This window comes from Schistosoma haematobium, chromosome 2, assembly GCF_000699445.3.
Source record: "Schistosoma haematobium chromosome 2, whole genome shotgun sequence".
In the NCBI taxonomy this organism is placed as follows: Eukaryota; Metazoa; Platyhelminthes; class Trematoda; order Strigeidida; family Schistosomatidae; genus Schistosoma; species Schistosoma haematobium.
This window is the reverse complement of record NC_067197.1, coordinates 22,678,599-22,698,531: the sequence shown is the minus strand read 5'-3', so window position 1 is coordinate 22,698,531 and position 19,933 is coordinate 22,678,599. Positions and strand designations below refer to the sequence as shown.

General features: G+C 31.3%; 1 protein-coding gene across 1 annotated transcript in view; it reads left to right on the top strand.

Moving 5' to 3' along the window:
• PAK-2 (Serine/threonine-protein kinase PAK 2) overlaps positions 1 to 19,933 on the top strand; it is a 56,903-nt gene that overhangs the window by 11,247 nt on the left and 25,723 nt on the right. Inside the window, exon 2 of the mRNA XM_051214644.1 lies at positions 18,255 to 18,629. Coding sequence (XP_051067827.1) covers positions 18,255 to 18,629 — 375 coding nt within the window. The remainder of the gene's footprint in view (positions 1 to 18,254; positions 18,630 to 19,933) is intronic.

The window sequence follows — 19,933 nt, the reverse complement described above, 5'->3', positions numbered from 1 at the left end:
ACTCGATAAATTAGCTTTCATCAGTACATAAATACAGACATTGCGGTGTATGCTACTTATGTTTGTAGATATAAGTAGTATATAGCATCAATCGAAAATGAAATATCTGTGAGCAGAAGGTTGAGGAGATTGAAACGAAAAGAAGAGAGAAGGAAGCTGGAAGCAATCAATATAACAACAGGAATGAAGGAACAATAAAGCTTGTTAGAGACAACTGATGAAAGATGTGCAAATACTGTATTTTATGTGTGATTTCCACATTTCGCTAAACTACTGTGTGATTGTGCATTGGTCTTCCCTATCTTAGTGTTTGTTCACCACAATGTGGTTAAATTTGCGATAACGTCGATTTTTCATTTAATAATGAAATCACTTACCAATGAAATGTCACATTTTATTACAAAAATCAGTACAAACCTTGGTAAAACTATGCTACACTGACAACCCTGTGGTACTTGTTAACCAATCAAAATAGTACTTAGCTGCTAAGGGAATAACAACAAATGCAGTAAACGTACTAAGGATAGAGAGCTTTGATGTGATTAATAAACCGTTATATGTTGTATTTTAATTTTGTAGCACTATAGTTACATTCTAGTAAACGGACAAAATTTAAATTAAGGTATTAGGATTTGGATTAGTTATAATTAAGGGTTAGGTCTCATCATCAAGAACTGACATTAGGCATGATGTAATGATGCTTGCCACTCTTTTTCTTATAAACTTATAAATGCTAGGGTTGAGATTTAGAACTAGGAGTTGAAGTGGGAAAATAACTTCTAACTAAACAAACATGTTTCACCATGAATTAAATCACAAGTTCTCCTATAGATAATCTTTGTCAGAAGCAGGTATTTCTAGCAATTGTGCCTAAGCATCATGTCACATTTACTGTATGATTTCATGGAAAGTATTTTGAACAATTGCAAGTATTTCAGGAGCTAGATATTGACAATTTCTACATAGTTTATAACAAGATATATGTTATTTGCAATGCGCATTGAATTAGGAAGCAGTCTTTTGATCCTAATTCGAGCACTCAAGGTTATCAGTGAAATATACTTCTACCCAAACTTTTATTCTTGCTGGCTGATCTGCATTTTTCATGATGATAGTTGATTTACACTTTGTAATTACTTTCCTTACTTAGTCATAGTGTCATTTGTTTTAGGAAGATCCAATGCAATTAGTACTGTTGACATTTTATAGTGTCTCAAAGCTGTTGGAATAATTAAATATTAAAATTACTTAACGCTACTGTGAATCTATAAGTAGCAGATCAGACAAGTGGAGTATTGACATCCTTTTAGAAATCCCTTACAACTGGTGATAAGTTATAAAGCAGTAGCTTAAAAACTTTTTACCATCACGTAGCACTCACTTATTACCTAATACCTAATAACAGAAGTGCGTTTGAAGGCTGAGTACACAAATCTCCACTCTGTTAATAAATTACAATAAAATGACTGATGTTACTAATAAGAAACCAATGTAGAAGGCTTCCTGTTGCGTCTATCCTACGGTGTCATGTGAAAGTAAGATTTTATTAAAGATGATATATAAATGAACCAATTGTTTCTAATTTGAAAAAAATGATAAATCTTTAAGGCTGATATATTTTTGGTGCTTACTATAATCAATGTATTATGCATTATTGACTAGTTATTATAGAAAAATTATTATTTTGAATTGAAAACGTAATAATTATTCCTACTGTCACATGTAACACATATTGTTAGGGAGTAAGATTAAGTAATTGTACAAAGGTTATAATTGGTAAAATCAATTAATAATATATATTTCAATCAATATTATTATGGAATTATACAAGGTTCTCACAAAGCCAAACTATTCTACATAAGCTCCTGAGTAATTTGAGGTTAAAGATGAGACTACTAGCCAAAACAATTGATTTATTCTCATATAAAATAAAAGATTCATATAAATAAAATATTGACAGAACAATTAATATAAATAAATATGAGTAGTCTATTGGAAGAAATCACTATTGTTTGTTATTCACTCACTAATGAATTATGATCTAGACCATCGTATCCAGATATTGATCACTTGAGTAAACCAATTGATATTTAGCGTTATAACACTTGATGATTTGAATTAAATTAAACACTTGTTGGTTAATATTTCAACTTCCCATATAATTACAAAAACATTTGTTTTAATGAATATCAGTCACTTTGGTTCTAAGTGCATCTGTTCCTATTTTGACAGTTTTTTTGTATTTCTAATTCGTATTCACATGTGTATTAATTTTGGGAGTTTTTTTTGGTTGCCAGTGTAACATTGAATATGTTGTCTTGACAACTTCTAGGAATGTAATTATATTTGTATTTAACTGATTTTGTGTATATACAATAGTTGATTTACAAATAACCCTACCGTATCATTGTTGTTATATGGAAAGTTAGCAAGAATAGATATCTCATGGATAATATGTATAAACGTAGCAATTTACCACTTCTATTAACCTAACAGAATGGAAAATATTTATTTTCTAATTTTGTTTGAATAGGTTTCTAATATAAATAAAGTTAATGTTAGTATTTGAATAAATATGGAGTCTAATTGTTGTACGAAGTAATCAGTATAGTTGTTTTCTGCTTTCCTAATATTTTGATAGTTTGATTGTGTGAATTTCATAGTTAGACAATATGTTCTCATCCACAATTTGATGGATATACTTCTTCAAACAAAAATACATTGTAAACATGTGTACTATTTAGGACTGTTCTAACCGTACGTGAAGTTTTTGATTTAAAAAGTTACTGAAAAGTGTAGAGCTAAACATGCTAATGATAGGATACCAAACCACTAACATTTTTTGTATGGAATGACGAATTAACGAAAACTGAACAGATTTGTTTTATTTTAAATCAACACTTTCCAACAGAGAATAAGATTATCCCAACCAAAGAGTTTCATAAAAGGTATTCATTACTTGTGAAAAGAGTAATTCTGTTTTAGAATTGAGTTGAAAACAAGTGACCCAAGGTTTCAACTCCAATCAATCCTTAGAACAATGATACATAAATCTCCATATGAACAATGAATTGCTGTTTCATTCTTGACGTAATTGTCCCAACAAATTATTGTGTTCTCACTAGAGCTTTTGGACATCCATTTCAGGGTTGGTTACTAGCGTACTGATAAAGTGAACAACAACTAAGTCCAACAGTATGGTCTGGATTTGTTACCGAGCGGATGACCTACAAAGCTGACACTCTTCAATCGTCCATACAACACTAACAATGTTATTTTCGTGTTGATAACTTATATATTAGCATGTTACCATATTAGTGTTATAACTTGTGACTGCGGATTAGACGGCAGCGAATTATCGATCGGACCAAAGACGCGTAAACACGTAAGAATGGCCTCGAGTTCTGATTGGTCCCGCTTCCCTGTCTAGCCCAGCCAGTTAAGTCCAGAACACCAATCTCAGCCTCTGCAATATTAAACCGACCACAACGTACCATAAAATATGAAAATAACATTTGTACAAAATATGGCCAGATGTGGCTGTGAATGAGGGAGGTAGCAATTAACAGATAGGGAATAATTCATGAATGGTAAATCGTATAATAATAGTTCCTAGGTCAACATAAAGCTCACAATAAGAGGGACATGAATATGAACAGTTTAGTTACATAACAATTATACGATAAAAATATACTCATAATATTGGTCTATGAATGGATCCCAAAAATTACCATTCATTTATTCTTATCGGGATACAACAATTAGATCAATAAAAACATTCTTGTGGTTAGTGGTCTAGTTTTTGATACCAGTTCACTTAGGGTGAGGTAGTGAGTTACTAATCTGGTCTTATGAACAGCCACCATTCAAATACATCGCATCATAGCACTTCATCTACCGACTGTCATTTAATTTATTCACTTAACAGACTTTACATGTCTTCACTACAGATCATAAATTACTTCCCTATAAGATGGAGATTAGTTTATTGTTTGTTGCTTCGTATATTTTGATGGCAGGTTTGTAATAAAATGAAACTGACTGCATCGGTTACGACACAAGATTAATTTACTTTTATTTTTTTAAAATGGAAATATACTTTCCACATTTGTATTGTTGATATCACGTACCGAACTAAGTCAGGCATCCATTGAAAACCCGACATCTGTTTCGTCTTAGTATTTGCACATACAGGACTCAACCCAGGATGGAACCCAGGATATTTGGTTCCAAGCGACAACCCTCAACCTCTTGACCAATAAACCAGGATCCTATGGTGTATGTGTCTAACACCAATTAATTCGCGATATTTCTCAATCATATTAAGTTGTCATCAATGGATATCTGCTTCGAATCCACCTTATTTGAACTTCACTGCTCACAATTTCTCATCAGAATCCAAGAAATACCTCTCGAGATTCGTTAACATTGAACACATGATAGTTATTTTAGTTCTCACTGAATATCCAATTATTATCAGTTCGTAATGTCCCTGACATTCAATAATTTTCAGAAATCAATTTACTGATATGTGTCTTAATTATAAAATCGGAATGATGATATGAATTCAACGAAAATATTTTAAGCAAACGAACAAAATATTTTCTGAAATTCATCTCAAGTAAAAAAATTCTGTGTTAAAATTTTATGGTTTAAGAACTACATAATCTGTCGGTATACTGTTTTCATAAATTTAATTAAGGTTATTAAAAGATAACGGAAACGTGTGTGTGCTATCAACCTTGTATTTTTATATGCTGCTCAAAGTTATAAAAATGTTTTTAAATTACTGTACATGGTTTTGGTTGTTATTATCTGACATGTGAAGCTATAAAAGTACTTTTTAATGTTAGTTAGAAATAATGCTACACTTTTGTTTAAAGTAAACATTAAATACATTATTCAGTAATTAAAAGGCTATAAATCTGAATTTTATTAGATACAAACACAGTTGGTTGATCATAGTGATGTTTTTCTGGTCTCTTAGTACTGATTGAATTTTCATGTTAGTTGACACTCATCATCACGTAAACCATATCAAAGGTTTCCTGTCGACTATCTAGTATCTCAAAATAGTCAACGCAGTGTCAAATTACCTGTACGACTGGCCACTTTAAAACATGATCGGCTGAATCTGATCAGCATTAGGGGACAAGGCAAACGTGAGATAATTACTCAATAATTACACAATCACTTAATGTTTGTTAACTCCATGAGTTCTAATCACTATTTCAATATTCGGGGACTTTCCCTCCCAAACTTTATTTATCCGAAACGAGTTTTTTGTGACCTTACTAACTTTTGAAATCTTCGCTACATGATGATACATATATTCATCTTTAATCACTCTCGTATGTATAAGTATGTCAATATCTGTCAGTCAGTCAGTCAGCTACAATGTAGGACCAGGCACATATATGCATGGGTCCAAGTTGCCATACCTCATTAACACAGCAAGATGAACACCGGATTCATAAAAGTAGTTAATTCAGTGGTGGAAATATATAAAAGAAAGATTGCATATAAGGATATAGTACAGGAAGAAAGAATTAGTACGTAGAAAGGAAGATATGAAATGATTTTAATCTTTTAGTTTAAGGGAAGACAGAGAGTGTATACACCTACGCCATTGTGATCGATTCTGAGCCATGTCACCAAGGGTCTCCAACCACTGGTTACGATAGTCACGTGGACCCCAACCAAGTAGTCTGCATCTGCCAACATGGTTCAGACTAGAAGTTAGTGACTTCAAGGACTGATGCCACGTTTTGGTTTGGCCGCCCCTAACTTTCTTCCAACCATCTCCTGCACCGGATAGCATTGCACGTCGTGGTGATCGATGTTCAATATCTGTAATAACGTTGATTTTCAAATATTTTAGGTTGTAAGCAGCTGATGAGGATCTAACGAAATAAAATGAATTCATATTATTCTGCACCAATCTTCGTTCTTGCTCTCTTTAAGATAATAAACAGAAATATATGTATGAGTCATATATGGTTGTAAGCAGCTGATAAGAAACCACGAAATATAATGAATTCATATCATTCTGCATCCATTTTTGTTCTGGCTTTATTCAAATTCATACAGGGAACTAATTGCATGAAATTTATGGATTATTCTAGAGCATCAGTGTTTGATTTGAAATCTATATCACTAATTTAGATAAAAGTTTGCTAAATTTAAATACTCTGAAACATTCCATGACTAGTGATAGTAATAATTAATGAACTCATTATTAATTCTATGTCATTCATCATACTTATTTGTTGTATCGATAATTATTGCTAATACTACTTTTTATATATTAAGTAGAATGTCAAAATAACGATGATGATGATGACAATTTATCTGAGTAATCCATGTCTGTCTATATTGATGATGACCAACTGGTTAACATGTGAATTCCAAATAAATAGATACATAAATGATGTGGTATTTTATAAAATTTCACATATATAATTTATGCATGATTATTACTTTAATATAGTGTAACATTTCTAAATAAAAGTTCTCTTTACCTTATTCATTGTAATGAGATTTGTGATTTGAAGAAATCAAATGACAGTTACTTTTGGAATCATCAAATCGATTCAAATTATTTGTTTGTTAAATCATGTGTTTCTATAGGGATGATTTTCATTAGAGATTAAGATTATCTGGAGGTTATTTAGAAACCAGTAAACGCTAGATACCTTTGTCATTTCAGTTCGGTGCTGCTCATCTGTGTGTGACAGTATGTAGAAATCACGAACTTGATCATTACTACTGGCTAGCTTTAAAATAGGATGATGTGATCGAGAATGCCAACCAAATTGATAGCATTTGTTAGTGGCCAAGTTACATCACAAATTGAATCGACGATCTATAAATATCAAAGTTTCATTTTTCTAGTGAGGTGATCTCTGCTTAAACGAAATGTTTGTTAATGTAGTTTAATAACTTATAAATATGTTATGCGGATAAAAAGGCTACGAAAGAATGTATGTTATGTTCACATTATGTCTTATTTAACGATCGAACGTAGGAGTCTTTTTACACTGCTAATAAAGTCAACAAGTATTTGAGAATCTGTTCATCACTGTCAAACATTAGCTAAAAAACATTAGATAGATGTTTCGATTTTAAAAATTTTAAAAGCGGCCAACGACTATAGTACATACGGGTAAATCATAAGGCTTCATATCTTGACGTTAGCACAACGATATCTGTCTAGTGAGTACGATTCTTACATCCAGTTGTTCTGGATAGATTACTTACCAGTTTATTTGTTATCTAGCTATCTCATTTAGTGGCCTATTAGTTTCTTTGGCCAAAACATGACACTGGAACTGTTGAACTTTAATTTTTTTTATCTGTACTATATCTTGTTCTCATCAAGACTTCACGTTCCTGAGTTTTGATTTTATTTGGAACCGAAAGTGTTGACCGATAAAGATATTTAGACGAAGATTAATTAGCCATCTAACGCTTCCTGATTTTTAGATACCTATTTAACTGAGTTTACTTCATAATTAACTAATCTCTATGAACAATTAATTAAAATCTAAAGAAACGTTTAAATCTACCGAAATTACCAGTTTTGTCTATAGTCATACAATGAGCTGTAATTTACATTTTGGCAATTCAGTTTAATATATAACGTTTTTGTATTGATACGTTTATTAATTTATCTAATTACCTTTCTTTCAAACTCACTACCTTTGTTGAGCTTTGTTTTTTTCAAGAATTCGAATAATCATTTGTACATTAGTGAATATGTGTATTATTGGAGAGCATAATGATTAGATAAGTAGAGTTTACTAGATTTATAACTTACTCAATTAACTACGCCTGTTACTCCTCATGGAGCGTAGGCTACTGACTGGGATTCTCTAACCAACTCTGTTCTAAGCTCCAGTCGCATCCAAGTGCTATACATTCTTCTCATGTTTGCCTCCAATTTTCGGCGCAATGTGCCAGTTGGTCTGCGTTTTTACTTTTTACTTAAAAATTCCAATTTAGCGCTTGCTTCGTGATGCAGTTTGATGATTTTCGCATTGTATGTCCTATCCATCTCTAGCATCTCTTCCTAATTTCATCTTCAGATGAAAGCTGGTTTGTCCTCTCCCACATCAGGTTTTTGTTGATGGTATCTGGCCAACGGACATTGAGTATCTTGCACAGAAAAGTGTTTATAAATACACTTGCACCTTTTTAATGATGTTTGTGGTAGTTCTCCAGGTTTCAAATCCGTACATTAGAGCTGTCTTGACGTTCGTATTAAAAATTATAACTTTAATGTTGGCTGACAGTTTTGAGTTCCGTATGTTTTTTAATTATAGAAACGCTGCCCTTGCTTCCCAGTCCTCGCTTTTACATGTGCATTGGATCCTTCTTGCTTATTCATGATGCTTCCCAGGTATGTGAAATATTCCACATCTTTGTGAACTTCTTCATCAAATGTAACTGAGTTGGTACTCTCTGTGTTGTATTTCAAGATCTTGCTTCTACCCTATGTCTATTGAAGCCAAATGCTGCAGAGTCTGCTTCTACGTTGACTCACTTCACCAACATTTGTCGTGTACGGAATGGACGAGCTAGTTCATCGGCAAAGTCAAATCCAATCCAACCAGTGTATTCTGTGCTTGCCTCTAGATGTGGAGGTCTTCATAATCCAGTCAACAGTCAAAAGAAAGAGAGAAGGGGAGACAAAGCAGCCTTGTCCAACACCATTTCCCACCTGTAATGAATTTGGAGGCTGCTCTCCATTCACAAACGTGCACTTCAGTCTTGCGTTAGAGTTCCGTATGTTGGCAACGATCTTCTTAGATACCCCATGGTGTTGAGGAATATTTCACAATATTCTCCTATTATGGTAGTCGGTATTCAATAGAATCAGGTCGTTCTGATAACTATCACTAGATAACACCCCGACGGTGTAATAATCAGAAGGCGAATGCGAAGTGTTGAATATGTTTATTATTGCATCACGCACATATAACCAAAATTACGGGTACGCTAAGCAAGCATGAAACAGTAGTGCCGAAAAGCTAGCAGACAAGCAAGTGAGCGAGCAAGTCGAATGGTCGAGTCGGTGAGTCAATGGACAAGATTAAAATGTATACATATACATAGTAAAATGAATGAATCATCGAATCAATTAAGCGACCAACAGTAAGGCTAGCAGAATGAATATGTGCGTAGGCAGTAAGCAATGCTCTAGCATACATATTCATACAAGTGCAACAATAATAATTGTACAGTGATATAAGTTAAGTTGTTATTGTACGGATGACTCTGTCCGTTAAATGAGTTAGCTAAAGGGCTTAACCAAATTAAATGTCAACATATTCAGTTTCATGTAAGCTTCTATAATATCCACACTGTCAAGTGCTTTCTCATAGACAAGAAAATCGACGAGTTCCATTCTTTTCATAGCTCAACAACGATTCTTAGTGTCACTATTTGGTTTGTACACGACCGATTATTACGAATCCGACCTGTCGATCTCGAAGTTGTGTGTCTACTGAATCTTTCATTCGGCTCAACAACATTCTGTTGAAAACATTTTTTGTACTGATGGTAGTATGATGCCACTGTAGTTCTCACACTTTCTGAGATCTCCTTTTTTAGTATCCTGACCAAGTATCCCTCTTTCCAGTCTGCCAGCACTTGTTCTCCCTCCTAAATCTTCATGTATCAACGAAAGTGGATTCTTTATGATGCTGCTTCTTGCTGCTCAGCACATTCTGATATGTTGAAGTTAGTGCTACTTTCTTCCCTTTCCAGTGTTCAACCATCGTGCTTTGCTCTTCTCTGAGTAGATCTTGTAAGAATTGGAACCTGTTGCTGTGAGCTACCTTGAATTCGTTTTGTTATTATCGCGAAGGGAGGCTGTATTAAACTTGTAATGCTGTTTCTCAAGCTGTCCAGTGCTTTTTTAGCTTCGGTTTCATCTTGGCTACAACAAGGCGATGATTAGAAACTATACCAGCTTCCTTATTTGTTATCACACCTTCCATAGATCTTCTGGAAATTTTAATAATGGAAATATGATCGATCTGGCTCTATATTGTTGTCCAGTAAAACCCATTTGGTATTGGGTATGCGTTTGTATGTGTTTGGGTATGCTGGGTTGTGTTTCCACACTTTTGCAGCTATTTGACTGGTCATCCTGGTCTCTGACATTGTCTGCACATTCTATGTTCCCATGTAAATTGTTCCTCTGATTGTTAGAGAGGTGAGATCGGCTTCATGACTTTTGAATATTTCAGCTTTCATCATGAGGCGTCATAACTCTTTTAAACGATGATTCTTCCACTCACAGTACAGAGTTTAAGCGATTTTTTTCTGGTTAACATATTTTCCATAAGGTTGTGGAACTACGGGATTGAGTTGCTAACTCCATGTCTAACCCTCCTCCTTTATTTGGGCTTGTGACCAAATTAGACTTATAAACACAGTCATTACTGAAGCATTAAGAGTTTCCATTTTACTGATTTTATTAATAACGGAATTCAACCTTTTTAATTCATATATTATTTGTACGTTTCGTAAATTACTTGGTGGTAGAAAAAAAACCCACTAGATTAAATTTTATTTCCTGATGGAACTCACATGTTGATTTTAATTAATGGATCAACTTCAAAGTTTATCAATAATTATAATCTATTACATTTATAAATATATAAATAGTAAATAAGACTGTTAAGTAATGTTTATTACAGTCAATAAATATGATCTATTGTTGATGTTTAATGTTATCTATATTTGGTTTCTTCAAATTGTTGGTGAAAGCCTTCAGCTCACTAAAATACCTTAAATCAATCACTAAGATTTGATGAAATAATCAATAAAATTTGTAATAAAATAATCATTAAATAACATGATCATTGGTAGAGATAATGAACTAGTCATTCTATGTTGAATTTTATTATATCTCATTAATAAAAAGAAAACAAAAGAATGTTTAGAACACCTTATAGTGACAATTTTTATAGTTAAGAGAACTGATCCATCAGAAAACATTGAAAAGTTGTCACATAAATTGCTAATGTAAAAAACACAAAAACAAATCAAACAAACAAATAGAATAACTAAATTCATTCAGTATTGTTTACTTGAATGTTCGCATTAATGTTTAGGACTGTAATTATTCATTCTTTTATTGGCATATGTACATCCTGTGTGCATTCCCTCAATATTGCCTTAGTTCACAAGCATTATAAGCAAAAACGGATAGTGACTAGCAGTAGAATCCAGGACGTGAGTTTCGTCTTATTTGAGGCTCGTCAGCTGGATGTGCCTGCATTCCATAGTTGATATTGACACCGGAACTGGAACCCAATACCATTCGCCTCAAACGCCATTGCATTATCCAATTAGATTAATTTATGACTAACAGAATAAACATACTTTATCTGCTTTTATTTATTCACAATTTTTGTTTGTTTGTAAATTTGTCGCTTGTATAAAAAATATCTAAACAATCAATCTTGTTTTTATTGCTATTAATGTTTATCTTATTTCTGAAAGAAATTCTACGTCATTTTATAGTTTCTCATTGTATTGTGTGTTTGAGAAATGAAGAAAAAACGATCATATTGACGATTGAATATTAGTATTTTGATAATTAAATAAATATGTTAGTGGATTATGATTTTGCGTGTTGACGATAATTTTTTATGTGTAATTTTAACATCTTTCCTTCTATAAATAAATATTATGTCATAATATTCTTGTTATTTCGTTTGTACCACTAATTTTGATTTGGTTATTTATTTATTGTCTGAAGAAGTAGCTTACACTAAGTCACGAAACGTTAAAAAATCTAATTTTTCTACTCAGTGAGATATTACAAATATATATTATTTATGTAAAACAATCTACCTAATGCTCAATTTATTCGAAACTATCAAGTCAAACCTTGGTAATGATATTTTTTTTTCTGTATAGGATTCATTAGATTTTCACTATTCTTGAGTAAATTATGTATTCTAATGTAGTTAATTCAGTTTATGTTAATAAAAAACAGTCTGATGTTGTAATCATATAATGACTTCGGTGTATATATACTCGGCTTTTTTATACTGTGCAAAAGAAAAACACTTTAACCTACTGAAAAGAGGTATATTTATTCACTAAACGGATCATTATAACTGTCCACATAATGTCATATGTGTTTACTTATAAATGATTGTTTATATCGTTGGTTATACAGGAATTTTGCATTTTCTAGAATTTACAATGATTATTTAACAAGCTTTCAAATTAAGAAAAATTAATAATTAGGTGTGTATAACTAATGTAGCTGGATTATTTCATGAACAGGATATTGATCTGATTTGTGTAATTTTAAGAATATCTTATGATAAAGTTGTTTCTAGGATGTGAAATATACCATTTCATCATTTAGAAACCAGTGAATTTAATTAAATATTTCACTCCCTTAAATAAATTTTCACAAATTGAGGGTTGTAAAGTGACGTGAGTCAGGAAAAGCTAGAACATAGTTTCACTTAGCCAAAAACGCATTTTAAAGAATCAAAACGGTCAGCTTGTTATACAGTGATCGTGCAGTATTATGTATACTGACTTAAAAGAATAGAAATCAATGACAAATGTACATTGAACTTTAAAAAAGTAAGTAATTTAATGTTAAATCTAAAATGTTTATTGTTTGCATTCAACACTAAATGCTATAACTTTTTCATTTGAGTTCTTACAGAGTTAGTAATTGATAAGCACAAAGTTGGCTTAAACGAATACTCTTTTATACCAAGTCATTCCTGTCACCTAATAATTAAAACGATCTACAGTAGTACATTTAATAAGCTGTGAAGCACAGTATAATAAACGTTGCACATTGTACAATAAAAATTACTTTTTTGTGTTTAAGTCTCACTATTTTTATCCTATCAATAAAGACATTGCACAGCTTTTTTACCTTCACAGATTTATTTTTATTAACATTCAGTTCTAAATTTTGTATTTTCATCCTTTGAAATCTTAAACTTAATTGTATACTTGAAATATTCTTAGACTAAGCAGTTTGTTCACAATCTTGAAGTTTATGTTTAATCACGAATGCCGATAGTAAACTCGGAGCGCTTACACTTCAATGATATTTGATAATACTCTTGTCAAATATACATTAGTACTTGAAACACAGTATATGAACGAATCGATTTTGAATTTTATAAAGATAGAAAATTTACCATACCAAATAAGTTTTCATCAAAAGTTGACATGAGGTGGAGATCCACTAAAAAACAAGTAGAATTTTTTATTGCTTGTGCCACAATTTAAACTACATATAGGCTCTAAATAAGGGAATTTAGACTTCTTAACCAGTTCGATAATTTTAGACTACTTAGCTAGAATAGAATGTCTGTTTCCATCATATCTAGCTGTGTACCAAAAAATAATACATAGTGCACATGGTGACATGAGAACAAAACAAATGTTATAATAAATACAACATAAATGTATCTCAGTTTGGAACTAGCAGAAGAGGCAAATATTGTCAGAATGTTTTATGAGCTTTATAATTCAATAACGAGTTCGCAAAATATTATCCAACTCTGAAAGATTGATGTAAACAACAGAATAATGATACAACCATAGTCCAAAATGGAAAATCCTTTTTTTTTAAATGTATGTTTTCTGATTTTATTAAAAATAAACTAAATTGGAAAAACACAATAACGTAACGTCCAATATATCATTGATATGAGTCCGTAATAATTAAATTTCATTAATTCTTCATTTGTTTGGTCTGTACTATCAAACTGTTCACAGCCTGTTCTCTTATACTTTAACTTACTAAGTGTAATCCGTTAATTGATCTTTTTTTCACTTTTTCTAGTTCTCGATATGTTTTGTTCTACTTTACTTCCCAGAACTCATATTTTTACCACCAGAAAATTTGTCTACTTATCCTATAAACAAATCCATAAGTGAAATATATGAATTTCTTTTAGATAAATTTCTTTTAATTAATAATCATTTCTGTATCATTGGCTAACTCATTCGTTATTTATTTGAAAATGGTATGAAACGTTATTCAGCCCAGTTTTCTTTCCAGATCACTCAAATATGATAATCACTTAGATATTATCGAAAGAAAGACATAAAAGAATCATACTACCATAGTAAAAATAAAACAAAGTAACCACTTTTTATATACTGGCAGACAATAATAGGAATAATTTACTCCATATTCATTGATTTACATTGAAGAAATGGGTCTTTCAATTCAAACCGACTATAAAGACAACGCCTAGTTATTTACAAATTATAATACATAATTATAATGCTGGTATTTCTTATAAACTGTTCTACGTATTTAAAAATCAAGAAAAAAATCATCTGTCACTGGTTTTACTTAAAAAATATCATACAAAGGGTGAGAAACTGTCCGTTTTACTTTTAACGTTACTTTTTCCGTAAACACTAGGCTTCAATGAAATTTGAACAATTTATCTATATTGACCAGTTTTCATTCTAGGTTGTCACCGGTTCAACATTGTGCGTGCTTTTTCTGTATGTAGCACAATAGATTAACTGAAGTTTTCATCATTAAAGATAAAACCATATGTAGTAAGTGTCTTAGAAATAATTTGGTTACTGCGTGTGACAATTGTCATGGCATTTGTTTCACATAAGCCACTTTTAAAACATTGCATATCATCATAGTGTATAAGTTGTGACAGAATAACTCTCCAGCGGTAATTTTGATCGACTGTACACTGACTTATGTCCTATGATTCGTTTATTTAATAATGAAAAATTTCCAACCACTGTATTTGCTTCTTTTAACCTCACGGGTGTGCTTTATGAAAATTGTAATAATATATTGAGAAGTGTGTACAAAACCTTATCAGGTACTGCTATAGTGTACACCTCATTCAGTATGGTTTTAAATGTTAAAAGTAGTGTTGAAAGTGATTGATTCATTCAACAATTCTTGTTTAAAATCGCAATAAACGATATTCTATAGGCATAAAGCATATCGTGGCGGTGTATTCTTTCTGTCAAGAAGAATACATATTTATTTTAAGAGAGAAGCGTTGAACGTCTTGTTTTTTTCACGAAATCTAGATTGCTTATATTATTCTTTATAAGTTGACTATCACCATTCGTGTATGTTATATGTAAGCTGCACCTACTATATATTAAAAACTCTATGAAAGTTCTCAGAAATCTGTAGACTTATTCATCATTATGGATAAGTTTTTAGATATCGAAAGTTCAACATATTTGAAGTGTAAGGTTAGTACTTCTGAACACAGTGTTTGATGATAAATGATCAAGTGGTTTATATAGCTTTGATCTATTTTGGTACTGTTGTATATCACGAATCCATTTAATTAATTGAGGATTACATAAAAAACTGAATCTCTTTAATGTGAACTACTGAACAGAAGAGATGTTGATACGAAGTTTATCAAAATAAATTCTTGGAAATGTTTACGTTAAAAAGTCGTTTTCTCATTTAATCCACATTAAATTGAATGAACAATTATATATATATATATATATATATATATATATATATATATATATATATATATATCGCTTTTCATTCTTCTGCTTTCACTGGATTATTTTCGTTAACCAGAGGCACTTCTTGGCACATATATAATAATCCTTAATAACTACACTGTTCACTTGCTTAATTAATCTAAATTAATCAAGTTTAAACATAATTTTAACAAGAAATACTTGATTTCGATAGTGCAATGAGAAGACAAAGGTTATCAGGATTATCCTTTACTTATTTCACTTTTTTTGCATTGTTTGCTTGATTCAAACAATACAAGTTTCGAGTCCCACAGTGAACATCAACTCTATAATGCATGTATATCCAGCTGACGAGTCTCAAATAGGCGGAATTGTGCGTTCTGAATTCCACTGCTAGCCACCATCCATCTATGCTTAAAAAATATACTTGGAGTTTTTAGAGTTCTTATGTGAAAATAATTTAAATATTGATTATTAACTATAAGACGGGATAAACGTAATCATATAATTCATTCGTCTAAACAAATTTAGTATCTTAAGTTAATTTAAGCATATAAATGGGGTTTATTGTATATTATTTTTATTAATAATATCATCAAAAGTATTTGCCTATCTTGCTATTAAATGACTAGAGAATTTTGTATACAAATTATTTCATTTTATAAGAAATCGTCAGTGAAAATTTCACTCCACTTTTGATGTAAACTTTTCACTTTACCTTTTATCAAAAATGTTCTGAAAAGGAATAACACCAGGTCTTTTACTAAATGATTGGACGTGACCTAAATTAGTGAAAATATTTTTGTCTCTTTTGTTGTTGTTGTTGTAACACTGAGGAACTTTTTTTGTTCTAACAGGAAACAGATTTTAACTAGTGTTATAATATAGAAAAACTTAAGTTATTAAACATGCCGAATACACACTTTGAAAATTAGATTAACTCATTGACATTTCCTTCATTTTTTTAAAAAAAATTAGTCTTATTTTTTTCAACATGAATGCATATTTTACAAACATTTCTTCCCAGTTTTGTGTTATCTAGGTAAATGATAACTTTGGCAAACGATATAGAAATGTAAATGTGTATATATATAAGTAATCTTGTCTAACTCCTTGATTTTATTTCAGATGGAATTATCTGTAAGCATAACTAGACAAGGTTTTAATTGTACGTGTAATATTTATTTATTCATTTGAAGTGAAATACTGTTTACATAAGTTGAGATTTTAGAGAAATATTTTTTATTTTCTAAAATGTAAAACCGAATATAAACTTATATCGGATATTTGAAATGATTAAAGGCCTAACAGCCCTGAGTCACACTACCATAAGGAAAGAACAGCTTCTGTTGGAAACACAGTTTCATTTATTATGGTTATAGATTATAAAGCCTGAACGATTACTAAGTGTGGTTGTTTTCATAAGAGAAATGTAAATATCACACTATGACAATATGTCAGGAAGCTTTCAGCATTCATACAATTATTTACAATGGGTAACTCAAAAATACTCCTACATATATTAGACGAGATAATTGACCATCATTTTTCCTAACTTGCAGAAAATTTACTTAATTTTCTTTCTAAGCTTGAAATTCTCCTTATACTTCATTTATCATGACATAATTGATCAGTTCGGTAAAAGCTAAACTAAAACCGAAATTCAAATTTAATTCTTCCGAAACGAGATACATTTTTGAAAGTATCAGAAACTAAGTAATTTGATTGACTTCGTTACCTATTTCCGTTATTAAGCCACACTTTATTTTTGGTGATAAAGTTCTTTGTTGGATTAACTCATTGAAATGATTATATATATAATCCTTTAATCAATATGCGAAGTAAAACTACTAGTTTAGAAAATAATTCAAAATACCATCGTGTATGTTGCTATTCTGAACTGTGTAGTTCACTTATTGATGTATTATTAGAAACTTCAGTTTACCACAGAATATGATCTTATAGCAAATAATTCTAACTAAAATAATAATCACACTACATACAAGATTCTGTCTTTCCGAGAATCAGTAGTAGGCAGGTGGTCATCCGACACGTTAACCTTTGACCAAAAAGCCTGTTTGATATGGATACTAAAGTACATAATTTGTTAGAAAAATCAAGTTTCAATAACATTAAAAGCAAAGATGAATAGTGACCAGCAGTGGGTTCCAGGACGCGCGTTTCATCCTATTTGGGACTTGTCTGCCGAATGTACCTGCATCTCAGAGTTGATTTTCACTCTGGAACTCGCTTTAAACGTCATCTCGTTATCAACTTAGCTACTGAATCCTAATAACCACTTGTTTGTGCAATGTGGTGAATTTTAAATTCAAATGGTACTGTTTACTTGAATCTTACCATTGTTGTTCAGTCTCTTATTGGAATATGTGTGTACCGTGTGTATTACCTCAATATCACTTCAATTTACTAGCGTTATAAACAAAGATGGATCATGGCTAGCAGTGGATTACAGGACGCGCAATATCGAAACAATACGCACAGTATGCACATATGCCAATAAGAGATCAATCAATTGCAATTCTAAACATCAATGAGAAGATTCAAGTAAACAATACCAAATGAATTTCAATTACATTATTCATAGAATGCAATAACACTTGATTCTAGCCATTATATAACTTTCTCTTATTGAATACTGATTTTTTAAGGCTATATATATTTTAGTTTCTTTTTCAAATTCTACTCATTCTCTTTAATCAATATAATTTTCTTTTCTTGTTTTACAGACTACTTCTCATGAACAAATTAATTCACAATTACCAATAAAAACAAAACATTCACATACAAAAAATCATCGAAATATTAAAAATAATGAAAATAATTATCAATGGGTTATTAATCCAATTCATAAAAAATCACAACATGAACTAGATCAAATTCCAATAATGAATAATAATAATAATAATAATAATAATATCAGTTATCATGATTATTCTTTAAATCGATTAAATATTGAAGAGCATAAATCTCGATCAAAATCAAAAGTTTTAGAGAAAAGTGAAACATTAGACATGGAAACTAGTAAAGATATATTTACTAGATCAGTTTCAGCGCATCCAATTCTAATGAATACACCACAATTACCACCAAAAATTTATAAAGTTAGTTGTTGGAATATGATTGTTTGTTTATTTTTCAAAATATATTTTTGTTAATAATTATATGGAGAATTGAAAAGTGATAGTCAATTTTTTATAGGAAATTAATCAGAAGACAGTATACCACAATCCTGAGATATCTAGTAATGTAAGAAAAAAAATAGAAATTAATTGATGGGATTCCTTTACTTTTATGTAGTCATTCGGTCATTCATTTAGTTAATTATAAAAAAGCTGCTATCGTGTGCAAATGCCAATCAGTACGGATTGAATGTATGAGAATCTTGCCGTATCATCGTCAGTTAAATGGGCAAGCAGAAAGATTTATTCATATTCTTAAGCTATATCTCTTAAAGATTGGGTGAAGAAGATAACGTAAACAAACTCTTCAGCAGTTGCTGATTTCTTATAGAATTACACCTAGCCTAAACTGTCAAGACAGAAAATCACCAGCTGAAACAATATTTGGATAACCAATTAGGGTGTTTTTTTGATGTTTTGAACCTTGAAGACAGAACGAGTGGAGTAAAAAAAATAAGAAAGGAAATTGTCAGAGAATTCGAGAATTTAAAGCAGTTGACTTAGTTTATGCACATGATTTCCGTCTAGAAAAGCCGAAATCGATATTTTGGGTGTATAAAAAAATAGACGTGTGAAAGTATTGTATGGAGTGGTGGTTGAAAATACACTAGTTATTAGCATATAAATCAACTGCGAGCTAGGAAAAACGGTGAGTTATCTTAAGCCAAACTTTTTCCAATGGAAATTTGTGATAAATTTGTTGTCATTTTTTGGTGTGGAAATATACTTATGTTCTAGTCAGGCTAGTCACGTGTTCTTGATTTGTGTTGATGTCCTGTAGAATAGACACTGGGAGGGTATCTAGTGTAGATATTCGTCTTAGGCAAATTAACGTCCTATACGGTTATCCTCAAACGTTTTAAATAACATACCTGTAAGACGTAACTATTCTCAACACTCCCATTGGGCAAGATGGATTACTAGGTTACTCACCATCAACCCAACCCCAACTGGCAGGTGTCTGTCTTAACTGTCCGCCTAGTCAAGTTTAACAAATTAATCCACTGTATCAAAATAATGATTTTTTTGGCCTTCAGAAATCCCTGGTCCCACTAGCAATACAGTTTGTTCAAGCGATAGCCCATACGATTAGTCAAACATAATAAACCACAGTCTATGCAAATCCAAAATACATAACATCAATAGGGAAGCTCTCGGTTTTATTACACTACACACTCCCTTTTTAAACTTATTACTTTTCAATGCACGTTCACTTCTGAACAAAA